General features: G+C 44.5%; 1 protein-coding gene across 4 annotated transcripts; it reads left to right on the top strand.

Moving 5' to 3' along the window:
* Positions 1 to 23: 23 nt before the first annotated feature.
* On the top strand, positions 24 to 20,422 carry LOC106612082 (N-terminal kinase-like protein). Of its 4 annotated transcripts, none has more exons than XM_014212917.2 (19): positions 24 to 244; positions 1,081 to 1,221; positions 1,374 to 1,379; positions 1,559 to 1,681; positions 2,254 to 2,474; positions 2,630 to 2,720; positions 2,882 to 3,037; positions 3,177 to 3,335; positions 3,744 to 3,851; positions 3,970 to 4,083; positions 4,261 to 4,416; positions 13,926 to 14,114; positions 15,091 to 15,166; positions 16,563 to 16,769; positions 17,652 to 17,797; positions 17,950 to 18,045; positions 18,431 to 18,736; positions 18,935 to 19,013; positions 19,156 to 20,422. In XM_014212917.2, exons 1-19 carry the CDS (start codon positions 137 to 139, stop codon positions 19,278 to 19,280), a joined length of 2,607 nt encoding a protein of 868 aa, XP_014068392.1. In that variant the 5' UTR covers positions 24 to 136; the 3' UTR covers positions 19,281 to 20,422. The 4 variants fall into 4 exon arrangements, with proteins under 4 accessions (XP_014068392.1, XP_014068391.1, XP_014068394.1 ...); XM_014212916.2 differs by having other exon boundaries at positions 19,153 to 20,422; XM_014212919.2 differs by lacking the exon at positions 1,374 to 1,379.
* Positions 20,423 to 21,219: the final 797 nt, after the last annotated feature.

Raw genomic sequence — 21,219 nt, 5'->3', positions numbered from 1 at the left:
GCCAGTCTGGCACTCTTCCCCCCCCCCCAGTGGTTGAATCAACAACAGGGAATGATCTGATGTATCCGGAGTAGCTAGCTTGCTAGCAGGCTGCGGTTCGCCATAGCTACGTAGTTGTTTGCTTGATGTAGGAGCGATGTGGTCCTTTTTCGCTCGGGATCCAGTCAAAGACTTTAATTATGAAATTTTACCGGACACTCAAGACACGTCCGGAATATGGACACTGCATCGGGGCAAGCGAAAGGTAAATACAATGGAGGGGGCAGAAATATATTTGACAGATGTCTTGTTAGCTTGCTAGCTAGCTGATACAAGGCAAGGCCTCGCTAGCTAGCTATGACTGAGTTCAAGGCAGGACACCATTCTTATTTATGGGATTAAATTGAATGTTAAATTGCCATACATGATTATCACGATGTAGGTCTACTATATAGATGGCGTTGTCCAGATATTTATCGCCTAGTTAAAACAGCACGGTTAGCGAAGGTTACTTCTAGGCTAGCATAGTTCATGTTAGCTATGTTTTGTTTATGCAGGGACACGTATTATCGCCACGTCAATCTCTGCTACAGTTATTAGCTAGCGAACGTTAGCTATCTAGCCACTGGTGTCACCTATAACGAGCTAGAAACGTCAGCTAGTTAACGTTACATGCTCATGCAAAATGTATTTCGACAAACTGTCACGACAAATAATGATGTCGTTAGCACACTCATTCTTGTTTTGACTGTTAGCTAACTGCTAACGTTATCGGCTAATTTGTCAAAGGTTCCGCTTAGCGTTGTTTGTTCCTTTTACTTATTGTTCAATGCCATGCAGATGCAATGGTGGAATCCTTGACGTACTTGTGTAGGTGTCGTGTTGTGTTTCACCTTAAATAGGTAGCTAGTTGACTGAGACAAATTGTATGGTGACATGACAACAACCCTTATTGCAAGGAACAGGATCGAACAACACCACTCCTGTGATTGAGTTCTGGCCTCATCAGGGAGACTAACTTAATCTCCACTAAATCACAATGACATCTCTTCTCATACTAATGATGGATCATGACATTGTCACATTTTGACATCTCCTTAGACGGGTGGGGAACCACTATCGGTGTTTGTGTACGAGGTGTCAACGGGGACAGAGGAACAGACCCAGCTAGCCAAGGCAGCGTTCAAACGTATGAAGACCCTCCGACATCCCAACATCCTGGCCTATGTAGATGGATTGGAGGTGTGTGTCTGTGTGTATTTCACAGCAAATGCAAATAACATCACAATTTAGTTGATATTTATAAGACAAACAACAATATTGTACAACAATCATTCTGTCACCATTTTCTCAGTCTTCTGTATTTGTTTTTCTTGTAATTGTTTTTCATGCAGAGTGTGGTGAGTATCAAGGACTGAATCAGTTAGTTCCCCTGTCTCTCTTCTAGAGAGGAACAGTAGCTAGTGTGCTAGTCGTTAGTGTACTAACTGTATAATAGAACCATACTTAAAAGACTAATGCACATTTTAACAATGTTATTGTGAATGCATTAATGTTGTCTCTTTCTGGTGTGTTGCAGACAGAGAAGAGCCTGTACCTGGTCACAGAGCAGGTCACCCCCCTGGCAGCCCACCTGAAGGCCCAGTCAGAGAGGGGGGGCTCTGGGGAGCTGGAGGTGTCCTGGGGCCTGCATCAGACTGTGGTCAGTAGACTGGAGGGGAGATGAGTGCTCTGATTTCCTGATGTGTTTCTTTATGTTGAGTGCTGCTTGTCCTTTACCAATCCTCTTCCACCTCTACTCCATTATCCTCCTTCCTTCCTCTCTATCAATCTCTTACTCAATGGAAAGATGACTCCATCTTGTCTAAGAAGGCACTTATATATTAATCACACAGTACTGAATGTTCTCTAAATACCAGCCCGAAAGGCTCGTAGGAAGTCACATCAGCTGCTACAGAGTCAAACAGGTTCACTGATACATTATAAGTGTGTCCCCGGCCCAGAATGGGTCAAACTTTAACCATACCATTCAACACTGGCAGACATTTGATGCTGGCAGTTAAACAGGTCAAAGGTAGAGCATCAGTACTCAGTTACAACAGATGATTCTAGACTAACTTTCCTCAAAGGAATGCATCTGTCTGAGTCTTCCCACACTTAAAATCATGTTTATTACATATCAATCTATACCTAATCAAATTCAGGCAAATAATTTGTCCATTGTTATGGGGAATTATTTGATTCTCTCTCAGACACTCTATTTCCCCCCTGTAGAAAGCCCTTAGTTTCCTGGTGAATGACTGCCACCTCCTCCACAACAACCTGGGTATCTGGGCTGTGTTTGTGGACCGAGCCGGAGAATGGAAGCTTGGCGGTCTGGACCACATGACCCCAGAGAACGGGGACGCCTCCACATCACTACCCTCCGCCAAAGCTGTTCACCCTGACATGGACAAATACGACGCCCCTGAATCACCAAACAGTGGAGAGAAATGGTGAGGCGGACAGAGAATGAGTTAAGAATGAAAGACTGATTTCATGAAAAATGGTGTTCCTGGGATCTCACATACAAAGGTTTTAGTTCAGTGCTTGATGTAGTCTGAAGATACTTCATATTTGTATTGTCTGAGTCCATCTCTCTGTCCTCCAGGGCTGGGGATGTGTGGCGGCTGGGCTGTCTGATCTGGGAAGTGTTCAATGGTCCACTTCCCCGAGCCTCCTCCCTACGCTCCCTCGGAAAGGTACCCTCCTCCCCCACCCTTTACCTTCTAACATTTTACCAGAGCATCACACATTTTAAGAAAATCCTAAAGTATTTCTAATGTCCTCCTGTCAAAAAAAGTCAAAGGTCATGAATTAATTGGAAGTGATGTGAAATGTATTATGGTTTGTTGTCCCTCAGATCCCTAAAGCATTGGTGCCACACTACTGTGAGCTGGTGGGGGCCAATGCCAGGGCCCGGCCTAACCCAGCCCGCTTCCTGCAAAACTGCAGAGCTCCCGGAGGATTCCTTAGCAACAGCTTCGTTGAGAGCAACCTTTTCCTAGAGGAGATCCAGGTGTGATTCCTGACCCCTATCCCTGCTATAGAAAAAGCTTGACACATTAGAGATGACACAGCTCTCATTGCAATGTGTTGACTTACCGATAAAATATTTTCTTCAGTGAAATCTATCTTATCTATTCAATCTGATCCAGATCAAAGACCCAGCAGAGAAGCAGCAGTTCTTTCAGGACCTGAGTGAGAACCTGGACTCATTCCCAGAGGACTTCTGTAAGCACAAGGTGCTGCCACAGCTACTCACTGCCTTTGAGTTTGGCAACGCCGGTGCTGTCGTCCTCACACCTCTGTTTAAGGTATGTGTGATGTGGAGGCAGAGAGGAGGGATTCAGATAGGAGAATGGATCACCGGCCTGGCATTTAACTGCTCCTCTCTTTTATGCAGAAGTGGGAAAACTATGTCATATCTATGTAAAGCATAATCATTAGAAACGGCTTTTAAAGGCATTTCTTCATGGTGAAACATGCTTTTGGCAACTAATCATCTCCCACTCTCCAATCAATCCAATGTATTTTGTAAAGCCTTTTTTTTACATCAGTAGTTGACACAACAGATAACCAGGCAGAATATAACCCCACCCACTTTTCCAAAGCGCAGCCCCCCACACCACCAAGGGGATGTCAACAGACCACTAACCCACACGATCCCGAGAGGGCAGAAAATAGTTCCTTTTTCCATGTCTCGTTCTTTCTGTCTCTGTCAGGTGGGGAAGTTCCTGTCTCCGGAGGAGTACCAACAGAAGATCATTCCTGTCATTGTGAAGATGTTCTCCTCTACAGACCGGGCCATGAGGATACGACTGCTTCAACAGGTACAGTGTACCAACACATCGGAGTACAGAGGCGGCCATTACACCAGAATGAGTGTTTGCTGCAGAACCCATGTTTTATTCCTCTTTCCAACCCCGTCCTCATCTCTCTTTCCTTCAGATGGAGCAGTTTGTTCAGTATCTAAACGATGCAGCGGTGAACTCGCAGATCTTCCCTCATGTCGTTCACGGTTTCACAGACACAAACCCAGCCATCAGAGAACAGACTGTCAAGGTATAACTGGCTCACCGACTCTGTCAGACTTATGCTCACAAGACCAGGTGGCTTCACTCACTTCTTTATTCAAGTGTAACTGAAAGTGTACCTTCCCTGTGGTTAATGGTGTTCCCAAAGATCTGTTCTTGTTGTGAAATGTTTTTTATGCCTCTTTCTTTTCTCTCCTTCTCCCAGTCCATGCTGCTGCTGGCCCCCAAGCTGAATGAGAGTAATCTGAATCAGGAGCTGATGAGGCACTTTGCACGGCTGCAGGCGAGAGACGAGCAGGGACCAATCCGCTGCAACACCACCGTGTGCCTGGGAAAGATCGCCCCTTACCTCAACGCTGGGGTAACTCACCTGCTTTCTCTCTCTCTCTCCATAGATCTATAGATAGAATGGGTTGTATTTACAATGGTGTTTGTTCTTCACTGGTTGTCCTTTTCTTGTGGCAACAAATCTTGCTGTTGTGATGGCACACTATGGTATTTCACCCAATAGATATGGATTATCAAAATTTGATTTGTTTTCAAATTTGTCCGTCTGTGTAATCTGAGGAAAATATGTGTCTCTGATATGGTCATACATTTGGCAGGAGGTTAGGAAGTGCAGCTCAGTTTCCACCTCATTTTGTGGGCAGTGTGCACATAGCCTGTCTTCTATTGAGAGCCAGGTCTGCCTACAAGGCTATGCTCACGGGGTCTGTACATGGTCAAAGCTATCCTTAATTAAGTTCCGGTCAGTCACAGTAGTCAGGTATTCTGCCACTGTGTACTCTCTGTTTAGGGCCAAATAGCATTCTAGTTTGCTCAGATTTTTCGTAAATTCTTTCCAATGTGTCAAGGAATAATTTTTTTGTTTTCTTATGATTTGGTTGGGTCTAATTGTGTTGCTGTCCTGGGGCTCTGTGGGGTCTGTTTGTGAACAGGGCCCCAGGACTAGGGTTGTTGCGGTGACCGTATTACCGCCACACAGGCAGTCAAATTCCAAGTGACAGTTTAGTCACGGTAATTAGGCTTCTCCAAGCTCTGATGCTGCTGCTGGTCATTAGTAGCCTACCAAACTTGCTAACTGCCTGGTACTCAGCACTCTATTGTCCCTCTAATCACTCTGACATCAATGCAAATGTAGTCGAAAATCTAATCAAACACTTCATGAGAGCTCATGTTGTTTTGATCACGTGGACTGGGATATGTTCCGGTCAGCCTCAGAGAACAACATCGATCTATGCGCAGATTCGGTGAGTGAGTTTATAAAGAACGTGCATTGGAGATTGTGACTATTAAAACCTACCCTAACCAGAAACCGTGGATGGATGGCAGCATTCGCACAAAACTGAAAGCGCGAACCACTGCATTTAACCATGAAAAGAGGTCTGGGAATATGGCTGAATATAAACAGTGTAGTTATTCCCTCCGCAAGGCAATCAAACAAGCGAAATGCTGGTACAGGGGCAAGGTGGAGTCACAATTCAACGGCTCAGACACGAGACGTATGTGGCAGGGTCTACAGGAAATCACGGACTACAAAAGGAAAACCAGCCACGTTACGGACACCGTCACGCTTCCCGACAAACTAAACACCTTCTTTGTCCACTTTGATGATAACAGTGCCACTGTCGCGGCCCGCTAACAAGGACTACGCTCCTTCTCCGTGGCCGGCGTGAGTAAAACCTTTAAACGTGTTAACCCTCGCGAGGCTGCTGGCCCAGGCGGCATCTCTAGCTGCGTCCTCAGAGCATGCGCAGACCAGATGGCTGGTGTGTATACAGACATATTCAGTCGCTCCCTATCCCAGTCTGCTGTCCTCACTCACATGCTTCAAGATGGCCACCATTGTTCCTGTACCCAAGAAGGCAAAGATAACTGAACTAAGTGACTACCGCCCTGTAGCACTCACTTCTGTCATCATGAAGTGCTTTGAGAGACTAGTCAAGGATCATATCACCTCCACCTTACCGGCCACCCTAGACCCACTTCAGTTTGCGTACCGCCCCAACAGGTCCACAGACGATGCAATCGCCAGCACACCGCCCTATCCCATCTGGATGAGGAATACCTATGTAAGAATGCTGTTCATTGACTATAGCTCAGCATTCAACACCATAGTACCCTCCAAGCTCATCATCAAGCTGGAGGCCCTGGGTCTCAACCCCACCCTGTGCAACTGGGTCCTGGACTTTCTGATGGGCCGCCCCCAGGTGGTGAAGGTAGGAAACAACATCTCCACTTCGCTGATCCTCAACACTGGGCCCCCACAAGGGTGCATGCTCAGCCCCCTCCTGTACTCCCAGTTCACTCATGACTACTTGGCCATGCACGCCTCCAACTCAATCATCAAGTTTGCAGATGACACAACAGTAGTGGGCTTGATTACCAACAACGACGAGAGCTGAGGGCACTCAGAGTGTGGTGTCTGGAAAACAACCTCTCACTCAACGTCAACAAAACAAAGGAGATGATCATGGACTTCAGGAAACAGCAGAGAGAGCACCCGCCTATCCACATTGATGAGACAGCAGTGGAGAAGGTGGAAAGTTTTAAGTTCCTCTGTGTACACATCAGAGTTAAACTGAAATGGTCCACCCACACAGACATTGTGGTGAAGAAGGCGCAATAGTGCCTCTTCATCCTCAGGAGGCTGAATAAATTTGGCTTGTCACCCAAAACCCTGACTAACTTTTACAGATGCACAATCGAGAGCATCCTGTTAGGCTGTTTCACTGCCTAGTATGGCAACTGCTGCGCCCTCAACCGCAAGGCTCTCTAGAGGGTGGTGCGGTCTGCCCAACACATCACCGGGGGCAAACTACCTGCTCTCCATGACACCTACATCACCTGACGTCACAGGAAGGCTAAAAAGATAATCAAGGATAACAACCACTCGAGCCACTGCCTGTTCACACCACTACCATCCAGAAGGCGAGGTCAGTACAGGTGCATCAAAGCTTGGACCGAGAGACTGAAAAACAGCTTCTATCTCAAGGTCATCAGACTGTTAAATAGCCATCACTAGCACAGAGAGGCTGCTGCCTGCATTGAGACCCAATCACTGGCCACTTTAATAAATGGATCACTAGTCACTTTAAACAATGCCGCTTTAATAATGTTTACATATCTTAGATTACTCATATATGTATATACTGTATTTTAAACCATCTATTGCACCTTGCCTATGCCGCTCGGCCATCGCTCATCCATATAATTATATGTACATATTCTCATTCACCACTTTTTATATTTGTGTGTATTAGGTAGTTGTTGGGAAATTGTTAGATTACTTGTTAGATATTACTGCACTGTCGGAACTAGAAGCACAATCATTTCGCTACACTTGCATTAACATCTGCTAATATATATGTGGCCAATAAAATGTGATTTGATTTGTTGCGCAACATTTCAATAGGCTATGCAATTGCGTGAGAAAACAGAGTGATGGCCTCAAGAGGATCAGTTTTCTATAGGCTAGGCCTTCTTTATTTATTTATTTATTTATCAGTTTTCTATAGGCTAGGCCTACTATATTTATTAATCAGCTTTCCTAATATTAAGCACATAGGCTATACTCCTGTTGTACATATAACCAACCAGGCTGGCATGAAAATAAACCACGGGAAAGCGTCCTCCATTCGCAATTTAAGTGCATTGATGACATGTATTTTTTCCAGCTGCTCCTGTTGTGCAGGATAATGGTCCATTCTAAATCCAAGTTAATTTCACACATACACTAAATAATATATGTAAAGACAAGATTAACCTCTCTAGGGTAGGTGGCACCAAATTGTCCCACCTACGTAACAGCCAGTGTAATCCCGTGGCGCGTTATTCAAAAACCTCAAAAATGCAAAAACTTCAATTTTTCAAACATATTACTATTTTACAGCATTTTAAAGACAAGACTCTCGTTAATCTAACCACACTATCCGATTTCAAAAAGGCTTTACAACGAAAGCAAAACATTTGATTATGTCAGCAGAGTACCCAGCCAGAAATAATCAGACACACATTTTTCAAGCTAGCATATAATGTCACATAAACCCAAACCACAGCTAAATGCAGCACTAACCTTTGATGATCTTCATCAGATGACAACTCTAGGACATTATGTTATACAATACATGCATGTTTTGTTCAATCAAGTTCATATTTATATCAAAAACCAGCTTTTTACATTAGCATGTGACTAGCATGTGACTAGCATTCCCACCGAACACTGCCGGTGAATTTACTAAATTACTCACGATAAACGTTCACAAAAAGCATAACAATTATTTTAAGAATTATAGATACAGAACTCCTCTATGCACTCGATATGTCCGATTTTAAAATAGCTTTTCGGTGAAAGCACATTTTGCAATATTCTCAGTAGATAGCCCGGCATCACAGGGCTAGCTATTTAGACACCCAGCAAGTTTAGCACTCACCAAAGTCAGATTTACTATAAGAAAAATGTTATTACCTTTGTTGTCTTCGTCAGAATGCACTCCCAGGACTTCTACTTCAATAACAAATGTTGGTTTGGTTCAAAATAATCCATAGTTATATCCAAATAGCGGCGTTTTGTTAGTGAGTTCAAGACACTATCCGAAAGGGTAAATAAGGGTGACGAGCATGGCGCAATTCGTGACAAAAAATGTCGAAATATTCCATTACCGTACTTCGAAGCATGTCAACCGCTGTTTAAAATCAATTTTTATGCCATTTTCTCATAAAAAAGCCATAATATTCCGACCGGGAATCTGCGTTTAGGTAAACAGACGAAAGAAAATAAAGCATTCGGTCGACTCGGGCACGCGCCTAAGCCCATAGTACTCTGATCGGCCACTTGCCAAAAGCGATAATGTGTTTCAGCCAGAGGCTGCCTCGATATCGTTCAGCTTTTTCCCGGGCTCTGAGAGCCTATGGGAGCCGTAGGAAGTGTCACGTTAGAGCAAAGATCCTCAGTCTTCAATAAAAAGAGCCAAGATGAAACAACTTCTCAGACAGGCCACTTCCTGCATGGAATCTTCTCAGGTTTTGGCCTGCCATTTGAGTTCTGTTATACACAGACACCATTCAAACAGTTTTAGAAACTTTAGGGTGTTTTCTATCCAAAGCCAATAATTATATGCATATTCTAGTTACTGGGCAGGAGTAGTAACCAGATTAAATTGGGTACGTTTTTTATCCGGCCGTGTCAATACTGCCCCCTAGCCCTAACAGGTTAAATCAAGAATATATAGCCTATCACTTGTGAATTACACTGCTCAAAAAAATAAAGGGAACACTTAAACAACACAATGTAACTCCAAGTCAATCACACTTCTGTGAAATCAAACTGTCCACTTAGGAAGCAACACTGATTGACAATACATTTCACATGCTGTTGTGCAAATGGAATAGACAACAGGTGGAAATTATAGGCAATTAGCAAGACACCTCCAATAAAGGAGTGGTTCTGCAGGTGGTGACCACAGACCACTTCTCAGTTCCTATGCTTCCTGGCTGATGTTTTGGTCACTTTTGAATGCTGGCAGTGCTTTCGCTCTAGTGGTAGCATGAGACGGAGTCTACAACCCACACCAGTGGCTCAGGTAGTGCAGCTCATCCAGGATGGCACATCAATGCGAGCTGTGGCAAGAAGGTTTGCTGTGTCTGTCAGCGTAGTGTCCAGAGCATGGAGGCGCTACCAGGAGACAGGCCAGTACATCAGGAGACGTGGAGGAGGCTGTAGGAGGGCAACAACCCAGCAGCAGGACCACTACCTCCGCCTTTGTGCAAGGAGGAGCAGGAGAAGCACTGCCAGAGCCCTGCAAAATGACCTCCAGCAGGCCACAAATGTGCATGTGTCTGCTCAAACGGTCAGAAACAGACTCCATGAGGGCCCGACGTCCACAGGTAGGGGTTGTGCTTACAGCCCAACACCGTGCAGGACGTTTGGCATTTGCCAGAGAACACCAAGATTGACAAATTCGCCACTGGCGCCCTGTGCTCTTCACAGATGAATGCAGGTTCACACTGAGCACATGTGACAGACGTGACAGAGTCTGGAGACGCTGTGGAGAACGTTCTGCTGCCTGCAACATCCTCCAGCATGACTGGTTTGGCGGTGGGTCAGTCATGGTGTGGGGTGGCATTTCTTTGGGGGGCCGCACAGCCCTCCATGTGCTCGCCAGAGGTAGCCTGACTGCCATTAGGTACCGAGATGAGATCCTCAGACCCCTTGTGAGACCATATGCTGATGCGGTTGGCCCTGGGTTCCTCCTAATGCAAGACAATGCTAGACCTCATGTGGCTGGAGTGTGTCAGCAGTTCCTGCAAGAGGAAGGCATTGATGCTATGGACTGGCCCGCCCGTTCCCCAGACCTGAATCCAATTGAGCACATCTGGGACATCATGTCTCGCTCCATCCACCAACGCCACGTTGCACCAGACTGTCCAGGAGTTGGCGGATGCTTTAGTCCAGGTCTGGGAGGAGATCCCTCAGGAGACCATCCACCACCTCATCAGGAGCATGCCCAGGCGTTGTAGGGAGGTCATACAGGCACGTGGAGGCCACACACACTACTGAGCCTCATTTTGACTTGTTTTAAGGACATTACATCAAAGTTGGATCAGCCTGTAGTGTGGTTTTCCACTTAATTTTGAGTGTGACTCCAAATCCAGACCTCCATGGGTTGATAAATTTCTATTTTCATTGATTATTTTTGTGTGATTTTGTTGTCAGCACATTCAACTATGTAAAGAAAAAAGTTGTCATCACATTCAACTATGTAAAGAAAAAAGTATTTAATAAGATTATTTCATTCATTCAGATCTAGGATGTGTTATTTTAGTGTTCCCTTTATTTTTTTGAGCAGTGTATATATAACTTGTGAATGATGCCCAGCATAAGAAACCAAGCCTTTTTTTGCGACTTTTTCGAATCATAGTCGCACACCTCATGTAGCCTAGCCCATAGGCCTATATGTTTGTATCACAACTAAAGTGGCCAAATAACTTCTTAAAATTAAGAACATTAATCTGCTTTACAAGGGGTGTAGAGCCTAACATAAGCAGCACGTGAGTTTAAAGTTTGGGGAAGATGGATTTTCACCATAAAAATGCACCTTTATAATAAAAGTATTACATGCATAATTGCATTTGCGGTCACTTTTAATAATGGTGTTTTCTGCTAATTGAACATTTGCACTTAGACTACTACCAAATGTGCATTGCTGCTCTTATAAGGTGAAGAAATATTATAATAGTTTCAACATTTTAAGATTAACGTTCAGATCTGTTGCGTCAGCCACATTGCGTAAACATAATTTTTTTATGCTAGTGGTTCTAATAATTTGGGATCTATCGCATCCCACAACTGTCCCAGACGGTTTGGAATATTTATTTATCGCTCAGAATAGAATAGGTCGACCTTTGTACTATGGAGGAGAGTAGATTGACATAGGCTAGTGCTTTTGCTGTTAAACTGTTCGTTAGGCCTACTCATCTGTTGGCTGACGAAAAGTAAACGTGTACAATTCTTCCAAAATCTTCAATATGCACCTCGTAATTCGATAAGGACATGCACAGTTGTGTCCCTGATGTGTCTGTCTTCACTTGTAGCCTGTGTGAAAGACCCAACCACGTGATTGAGCGCTCAGGAAGAAGGGCACTACGGCCACTGGCCACAAAAGGCCTGGATAATTTTTTTTAGGGTGCATTGTTTTAGAGTGCATGTCAGAGCAAAAACCAAGCCATGAGGTCGAAGGAATTGTCCGTAGAGCTCCGAGACAGGATTGTGTCGAGGCACAGATCTGGGGAAGGCACTCCTCAGTAAAAGGCACATGACATCCCACTTGGAGTTTGCCAGATTCTCTGGTCTGATGAAACCAAGATTGAACCCTTTGGCCTGAATGCCAAGCGTCACGTCTAGAGGAAACCAGGCACCGCTCTTCACTTGGCCAATACCTTCTCTACGGTGAAGGCAGCATCATGCTGTGGGGATGTCTTTCAGCAGAAGGGACTGGGAGGCTAGTTAGGATCAAGGGAAAGATGTATGCAGCAAAGTACAGAGATCCTTTATGAAAACGTGCTGAGGACCTTAGACTGGGGCGAAGGTTCACCTTCCAACAGGACAATGACCGTAAGCACACAGCCAAGACAATGCAGAACTGGCTTTGGGACAAGTCTCAGAATGTCCTTGAGTGGCCCAGACAGAGCCCGGACTTGAACTTGATCGAACATTTCTGGAGAGACCTGAAAATAGCTGTGCAACGACTCTCCCTATCAAGGACAACAAAGTCAAGGTATTGGAGTGGCCATTACAAAGTCCTGACTTCAACCCTATAGAACATTTGTGGGCAGAACTGAAAAGGCGTGTGCGAGCAAGGAGGCCTACAAACGTGACTCAGTTACACCAGCTCTGTCAGGAGGAATGGGCCGAAATTCACCCAACTTATTGTGGGAAGCTTGTGGAAGGCTACCCAAAACGTTTGACCCAAGTTAAACAATTTAAAGGCAATGCTACCAAATACTAATTGAGTGCATGTTAACTACTGACCCACTGGGAATGTGATGATAGAAATAAAAGCTGAAATGAAACATACTATTATTCTGACATTTCACATTCTTAAAATAGTGATGATCCTAACTGACCTAAGACAGGGAATTTGTACTAGGTTTAAATGTCAGGAACTGTGAAAAACTTTGCTTAAATGTATTTGGCTAAGGTGTATGAAAACTTCCGACTTCAACTGTACAGTATGTTGAAGAAAGTGGGGTTCAAGCTCACTCCCTGTCTCAACCCACGGCCCTGTGGAAATAAATGTTTTTTTTTGTTACCAATTTTAACTGTGCACTTGTTGTATACATGTTTTTTTTTTTTATAAAGTCGTATGTTTTCCCCCCAACACTGCTTTCCATCAATTTGTATAGCAGACCCTCATGCCAGAGTCAAGCTTTTTATTTTAATTTTTTTTCTTATCAAAAAAGCATGAAAAGGGGTGTCAGTGGGTTGACTGTGAACGCTCTGAGAGACTCTGGGTTGAGGTCAGTGATAAAGTAGTCTACAGTACTACTGCCAAGAGATGAGCTATAGGATTCCAAAGGATTCCTCTCAAAGCCTACCATTGACTGTGTACATACCCAGCGTGCGACAGAGCTCCATGCTTGTCATAGTTGTGTCTAGGGGGGCATATTAGGGAGGGAATGCTGTCACCTCCAGGTAGGTGTTTGTCCCCCTGTGTGCTGAGGGTGTTGCGTTCTGGCATGTAGTTCGCCACAGACCAGTACATGTCCCTGGGCCTGGAAATGGTTGATCTCCCCCTCTAGGATGGAGAAGCTGTCATTGTTAAAGTACATGGATACTGTAGGGGGGATATAGGTAGCACACATGAGGACATTTTTCTCTGAGATCATTTCCTTATTAATTTGTTCCTGTTTTGACTAATTGAAGAGTGGGATAGGTCTGCTCTACCAAATTAGCATACCCCTTGAGTCTCTTCCCTGTTTCACACCTGGTAGTTTGGCGGATGGGACTACCAGCTCTCTGTAACCTAGAGGGCAACGCGTGAGTCCGTCTCTTCTTTTCCATGTTTCTTGTGGGATGACAATGTCTGTATTTCCAATTTCTTTGAAGTCTGGGTTCTTGCTCTTTAGTCCAAAGGCAGATGACCTCAGGCCTTGTATATTCCAGCATGAGATAGTAAAAGCTTCATTTTCCATACTGTCTAGTGTGGTTTAGGTTCGGACCATTACTGTAGGTGTGAGCAGAGCATGTTGAGCAACTCTCTCTCTCGCGCTCTCTGTTTAGCTCGCTCCTTGCTCTCTCTCCCCCTTTCTCGCTCTCACTCTCCCCCCTCGTTCGTGGTCTTATTCATACCTCTCTCCTTTCCTCCACAGACACGGCAACGAGTGTTGATCTCGGCGTTCTCTCGGGCCACTAAGGACCCCTTTCCCGCCTCTCGGGCGGCCGGGGTTCTGGGCTTTGCAGCGACCCACAACTACTACAGTGTGACAGAGAGTGCAGCACGGGTACTACCAACACTCTGTACCCTCACTGTTGACCCTGACAAGAACGTTAGAGATCAGGTGAGAAGCACTACAAACACCTTACACATTGAAATAACTGCACTAGTACATTTAGCTTGCATTATGTTTAGAAATATTTCACCCTGAACACTCTATCTGCATATGAAAATCAATTTTTTACCTACTCTCTCATTTCACATTGCAACATTCCATCTGTAAGAAGGTTCCATCCAACCTTTTTATGAGCGTGAAGTATAAAAAATGCCACGACGGGCAGTAAACGTTCCAAATGTCGAAAAAACTAAATATGCTAGACAAGGTGGGATCTTTTTGTGTCTGTAAAATGTATTATGCGAGAAATGGCAGTGGAAACGCTTTTATGCGTGAATATTGATATAATAACCAACATATGGAAGTAAACTTTGAGTCACGAGATGATATGTTGTGTGGTCCTCCCACTACAACTGGAGAAAGCATGCAGTTTGTTAGGCTACAGATGAAATAAGTAATGATGAACTTCACAGGGTGGTGACAGTACTACGTGATGAGCTTGATGCTCCTTTCCAATAAATATCCAGGGTCTTATTCTGGTGACATGATCGACGCTTGGCTTCCATTTGACAAGCAAAAAATTATTTTGCTCCTTTGTCCATAATAATGTCATCATGTAGGCTATACCTGCACTGTGTCTGCAAGCAGTTCGCTAGAGGGCAGTGCCAGCTAGAGGGCAGTGCCAACACCAGAGTGGGTATATTTAGCTATATAGCGCAACATTTCTGGTGCCGAAACCATCAGTAGAGTTGATTGCGATGGAAATCCATTTTAACTTTGTATTTTTATGGGAATTAAATGCAAAAGTTATTTTTATGTGCGCTACGTTATCACACTTTTGATCACAAGTAAATTTGGTGATATATATTCATATATATATTCATATATATATATATATATATATATATTCATATTCGCATGAAAATTTGTTGCCAATTTGGATAGAAACCTAGCTTGTGAAACACGTTTTTTTTCTGTCCCTCAGGCATTTAAAGCCATAAAGAGTTTCTTGACGAAGCTGGAGACTGTTTCTGAAGATCCAACCAAGCTGGCTGAAATAGGTCTGTACACAATCGCAAACCTCCAGGTCGCCAAAGACAACAAAGCCTCAAGCACTGATCTCACATTAAAGGGATAGTACGGAATGTTGGCAATGAAGTCCTTTATCTGCTTCCCCAGAGTCCGATGATCTTGTGGATAATTTTTTTTTCTCTGTGTCCAGTATGAAGGAAGTTAGAGGTAGTTTTGTGAGCCAATGCTAACTAGCGTTAGCTGTACCCAAGGACTTCCAGTCATTGCGCTAAGCTCGGTATCATTTGCTCGCAAAACTACACTATATAAAAGTATGTGGACACCCCTTCAAATTAGTGGATTTGACTATTTCAGCCACACCTGTTGCTTACAAGTGTTTTAAAATCGAGCACACAGCCATGCGATCTCCATAGACAAACATTGGCAGTAGAATGGCCTTACTGAAGAGCTCAGTGACTTCAACGTGGCACCATCAAAGGATGCCACCGTTCCTACAAGTCAGTTCGTCAAATTTCTGCCATGTTAGAGCTGCCCCGATCAACTGTAAGTGCTGTTATTGTGAAGTGGAAACGTCTAGGAGCTTCATGAAATTGGTTTCAAATGGCCGAGCAGCCGCACACAAGCTTAAGATCACCATGCGCAATGCCAAGCGGCGACTGGAGTGGTGTAAAGCTTGCCGTCATTGGACTCTGGAGCAGTGGAAACGCGTTCTCTGGAGTGATGAATCACGCTTCACCGTCTGGCAGTCCGATGGATGAGTCTGGGTTTGGCGGATGCCAGGAGAACGCTACCTAGTGCCAACTGTAAAGTTTGGTGGAGGAGGAAAAATGGTCTGGGGCTGTTTTTCATGGTTCGGGCTAGAACCCTTAGTTCCAGTGAAGGGGAAATCTTGGCGCCACAGTATACAACATTCTAGATGATTCTTTGCTTCCAACTTGATGGCAAGTTTGGGGAAGGTCCTTTCCTGTTTCAGAATGACAATGCCCCCGTGCACAAAGCGAGGTCCATACAGAAATGGTTTGTCGAGATCGGTGTGGAAGAAATTGACTACCTTGGTCTCAACCCCATCGAACACCTTTGGGATGAATTGGAACGCTGACTACGAGCCAGGCCTAATCGCCCAACATCAGTGCCCGACCTCACTAATGCTCTTGTGGCTGATAGCAAGTCCCCGCAGCAATGTTCCAACATCTAGTGGAAAGCCTTCCCAGAAGAGTGGAGGCTGTTGTAGTAGGGGGGGGGGGATCAACTCCATATTAATACCCATGAGTTTGGAATGAGATGTTTGACGAGCAGCTGTCCACACTCTTGGTCATGTGGTATACCTGTAACTTCCTTCATTGCCAAAATCCCAAACTATCCCTTATAAGGAATCTTTTTGCAGCCTTTGAGTGTCTAATATTACTTATCTCCTTCTCAACCTAGAAAAGGATGTGATGTCATCAGCCCAGCCGGCTGGGGCAGCGGCCAGTTGGGCAGGCTGGGCAGTGACGGGGGTGTCCTCTCTGACCTCCAAGCTCATCCGGACCGGCCCGGGGACAGAGGGCGGCAGCCCGGCCGAGAACACCCCTGTTGGTGGTGGTACTGCATCTCCTTGTGCCGGGAGCCCTGCGATAGATGGCGTACCCGGGGGTAAGGAACTGACTTATTTGCAGGATTACTCAGATCTTAGATATGTTTCTGTTTGATTTGGCATGGGTCCCCAGATCCTCAATGTTATACAGCTGCACCATTGAGAGCATCCTGACTGGTTGCATCACTGCCTGGTATGGCAACTGCTCAGCATCCGACCGTAAGGCGCTACAGAGGGTAGTGCCTACAGCCCTGTACATCAAGCTTCCTGCCATCCAGGACCTATATACTAGGCGATGTCAGAGGAAAGCCCCAAAAAATTGTCAGACTCCAGTCACCCAAGTCGTAGACTGTTCTCTCTGCTACCGCACGGCAAGCGGTACCGGAGCGCCAAGTCTAGGTCCAAAAGGCTCCTTAACAACTTCAATCCCCAAGCAATAGGACTGTTAATCAAATGGCCACCCTAGACTATTTGCATTGACCCCCCCCCCCCACACTTGTTTTTACACTGCTGCTACTTGCTGTTTATTATCTATGCGTAGTCTCTTTACCGTTACCTACATGTACAAATTACCTCGCCTAACCTGTACCCCCGCACATTGTACTGGTACCCCCTGTATATAGCCTCGTTATTGTTGTTTTATTCTAACTTTTTAAAATGTATTTTACTTTAGTTTATTTAGTAAATATTTTCTTAACTCTATTTTCTTAACTGCATTGTTGGTTAAGGGCTTGTAAGTAAGCATTTCACAGTAAGGTCTACACCTGTTGTATTTGGCACATGTGACAAATAACATTTTGATTAGATTTTTGGTCATTCTATACATAAGGGTGGCATCCCCCATAGAAACATAGGAAGAGCCGGCAAAGCTGTATCCATCAGTTAATGGCATCCGCTATTTACATCCACCTTTCACCTCACCGTTCTCCTCATTCCTCCAGGCTCTGAAGTTAAACCACTGCCGGTCTCCATGACTCTACCCATTGCTTCTGGCCTTGCTACCCAATCAGACTCTCCTAAGGTGACAGAAAAGAACGAGGAGCCAATCGGAGACCGGTGGGATGACGAGGATTGGGGAAGTTTGGAGGTAATTGACATGGAATGGTTTTGGGGTGGGATTTGACAGTTGGGACGTCAACTGTCACGGAACATGGGAAACAGTGATGTTTGTATTGGAGAGGCATCTTCTATTTGATCAGTTAACTCATTCACCTACTCTCGCTCTCTCTCCCCCCACAGGACCCAGAGAAGGTACAGACAGCAGACCCAGATGACTGGAACTCTTCTGATTGGTCAGGAATGTCTTCTGTCAAAAAGAAGGCCAGTTTAAGAGGAGTACGTATCTGGTTTTATTTAGACCTGAGGGTTATTCAGGGAGGCAGAATGTTTAAATAGAGTCAAAGATAATGGCACATTGCATAGTCATGCTATTTCTGTAAAGTAAGTAACACTCACACTTGTCTTTTCTTACTAGCTCTGGCTTTGATGATATATATACTTAATTGAGGGAAAATGTACTTACTATGACTGAGAGATGTGGTTGTCTCACCTAGCTGTCTTCTCTCTGGATAAGAGCATCTGCTAAATTACTCATTTGTAAATACATTCCTGTCTGCAATTTCCTGAAAGTTCCAACCTACTGAACAATGGTCCATGATTTAAAACCGTGTGAGTGCTGAAACTTCATGGGGAATATTCATTCATTGCTGTCTCCATCCAGGTGGGTCTAGCAACTTCTGAGGCAGTGAAAAAGCAGAGCTCTGATTGGAGCAGCTCGGGCTGGGATGCCGACGACAGCTGGTCCAATGAGAAGGAGGCTGACGGCCAGGGTCAGAGTTCACCAGGAGAGGAGGCGTGGGGAAATGACTGGGAGGAGGAGGGAACGACTGCTCCGGCCACTAAGAGTGCTGCTCTGCCGGAGGGGGTTCGGTTAGCCAGCGAGTATGACTGGGACAGTAAGGGAGCCACGCAGACGGACTTCCTTGCCAACGTGTCTCAGAGAGCAATGCCGACCCCCATTACTACGGTGAGGAGAGGAGGGGGGGGGCTTTATAAATAAACATTTGACAGGGGTAGGCTTTGTGTTTTGAAGAACTGACAAACAGGTTTGTCAAAGTGGAGGTAGAAGTTATGTGTTGATAAGTGGGGGAACATTTGAGGTGGAAATGGAAGGGCAATGCATGTTTTAATGTGCGCTGTGCATGTGTTTTCTGGTTCATGCTAGGCTGGTGATGGCTGGAGTGCAGAGCCTGCTGGAGACTGGGGAGCCGAGGAGAGCTGGGAGTCTGTGGACGGAAGTCAAGGTGAGTCTCAACCTGCTCTAACCTTTCTATACTCCATCTCTCTCAATGATCTGAAACCAGGGAGTCCTTTTAATGAGATGCTATTCATGTTGTAAGGCTCAAGTCAAATGATAACAGCTGTCTCTTTTTGTTTCCTAAGCAGGCCTAAGCAAGGCAGAGCTGGCCAAGAAGAAACGTGAGGAGAGGAGGAAAGAACTGGAGGCCAAACGGGCAGAACGCAAGGCAGTGAAGGGTCCTCTCAAACTGGGTGCTCGGAAATTGGACTGACTGGAAGGAAGAGGAGGGCTGGCGGAAGACAGGAAGCAGACCGAGTGCTATGATGACTTTCCCCTGACTCCCACAGAGAGGGTGGAATGTATGAAAGGTTCAACATTCCATAATGAAAAAAAGATTGAAGAAGAGACACTGTGAACTTGACGACTGTGCAAGCTGCTCATTGGCTGAGAGGGGATCAGAATGCCAGAGGCTGAGACATGTCTCATCCAGACTATTACGGGGTTTAAACATTGCATTCACATTACAACGCAAATATTGTTTTTATATAAAAACAAAGATGTAAAGAAATGTACATAGTTGGTGCATTTGTCTGAAAATGTTTTTTTTTTTATTATATTGATATAAAATGTGTATATGCTGAATGTTCACATATACGCATAAATGGGTTATGAATGTTTTAGATAAGCTGTCAGTCACACTGCAGAAATAAGACTGATAGTCTGCATGCGTGGGTCTGTATATGAGTGACCTACCAGACGGCATACAGTACTTCCCTGAAGGGTAATGCTGGGACACGTTCAGCAGGGCACAATGTTGTGTAACAGTCTGATAGAAATATGTTATGTTGAACAAACATTCCTCTCACATAGAATAAGGGATCATGTCAAGTCTATTCATGATATTTCGATCTTCGTTTGCCAACTGAACGTGTCTCTGTTGATTAACGGTACCTCACTGTACGCAGATGAATAATTACACCTGGCCTGCATCCCCTCGGAGCCAATCAGTTATCATTAGTGGTGGTGGGTTGACTGACTTGAAGCCTTCGTATTCAGCATGGATGGTGTTATCATGCAATTTTACCTGTAGATTCCTCCTATATATTTATGGAGTCACACTTAGCTATTTAAAATCAAATCATAAAGTGCAAGATAATTCTGCCCATCAACTATCTTGTCAGATTGGTAGTGTTGGGTGGGTCAAGGGAAAGAGAAGGTTCTGTTTGTGCCTTTTATTTGATGGCAGCACTGTTTACTGGGGTTAGGTGGTCAGATGAACTGTGCTCTGTGATTTTTTTTAAACATGTTCTGGGTGGCGAAGGAGGGAAGTCCAGTGAAATCAGATCCATTGTTTTATAGAGATGGAATCTTGTGTACTATGAACAATTCCCCAAATAAAACCATGACAAAGTGTTATGCGAAAGGGTGTGAACTGTTTTACAAATATATATTCAGAACAATTTCTACTTCTGCCAACATCCAAATCCACTGGAAAATTCCTTGTGGGACAACAGAGGTGTTTCTGTTTACTAAGAGAAGTATGTTAATCAGACCACAAACCTACAGACCAAATAATGTTTATTAAAAATGTACAAACTTACAATACAGAGCATGTCAAGACCAGATCAACTCATCTAAAATGACCAGGTTCAGTTTATTCATTATCAATATATTTCAACTTAATTCATGTGCAAACAAGTTTACAGATCAAACACAGGTTAAGATTAAATATTTTCAATCCAACATCTAGAAATTGCTAGTATACTCATGAATAAAGATTTAGATTTTTGTCAGTCATTTCAAGGCGATATAAGGAGCATTAGATGTATCCAGTGGGGCAAACTCCCCCAAAATATTTTAGATGCATGCCAGCAAAGCCACAACACTAAACACTATAACTGTAACAAACTGTTAGGATCTACATAAAGCTGTCCCAACAGCAGAGCTTTCTTTTCAGCACCATGGAGTGAATCATTACCGCTGCTACACCTGGTTATCAGTGGAGCCTTGTTTAGCAGCAAAGCAGTTCATTCAACCTCTTTTACGGCCTTTTAAAAAAACATAGCTGATATGGCTGACTTGCTTAAACAAATGTGGTTTCTACTGACAATTGAGATGTACAAACTATGGCAGAAGGGGACGACGAGCGGATCAGAGGAAATCTGTCATTTCTATTAAGATATTAATGAGCGAGCTAGGATGGACATAGC

This window comes from Salmo salar, chromosome ssa09 (assembly GCF_905237065.1).
Source record: "Salmo salar chromosome ssa09, Ssal_v3.1, whole genome shotgun sequence".
NCBI classification, from domain to species: domain Eukaryota; kingdom Metazoa; phylum Chordata; class Actinopteri; order Salmoniformes; family Salmonidae; genus Salmo; species Salmo salar.
The sequence above is the reverse complement of the archived record's forward strand: the minus strand, read 5'-3'. Positions and strand labels throughout refer to the sequence as shown.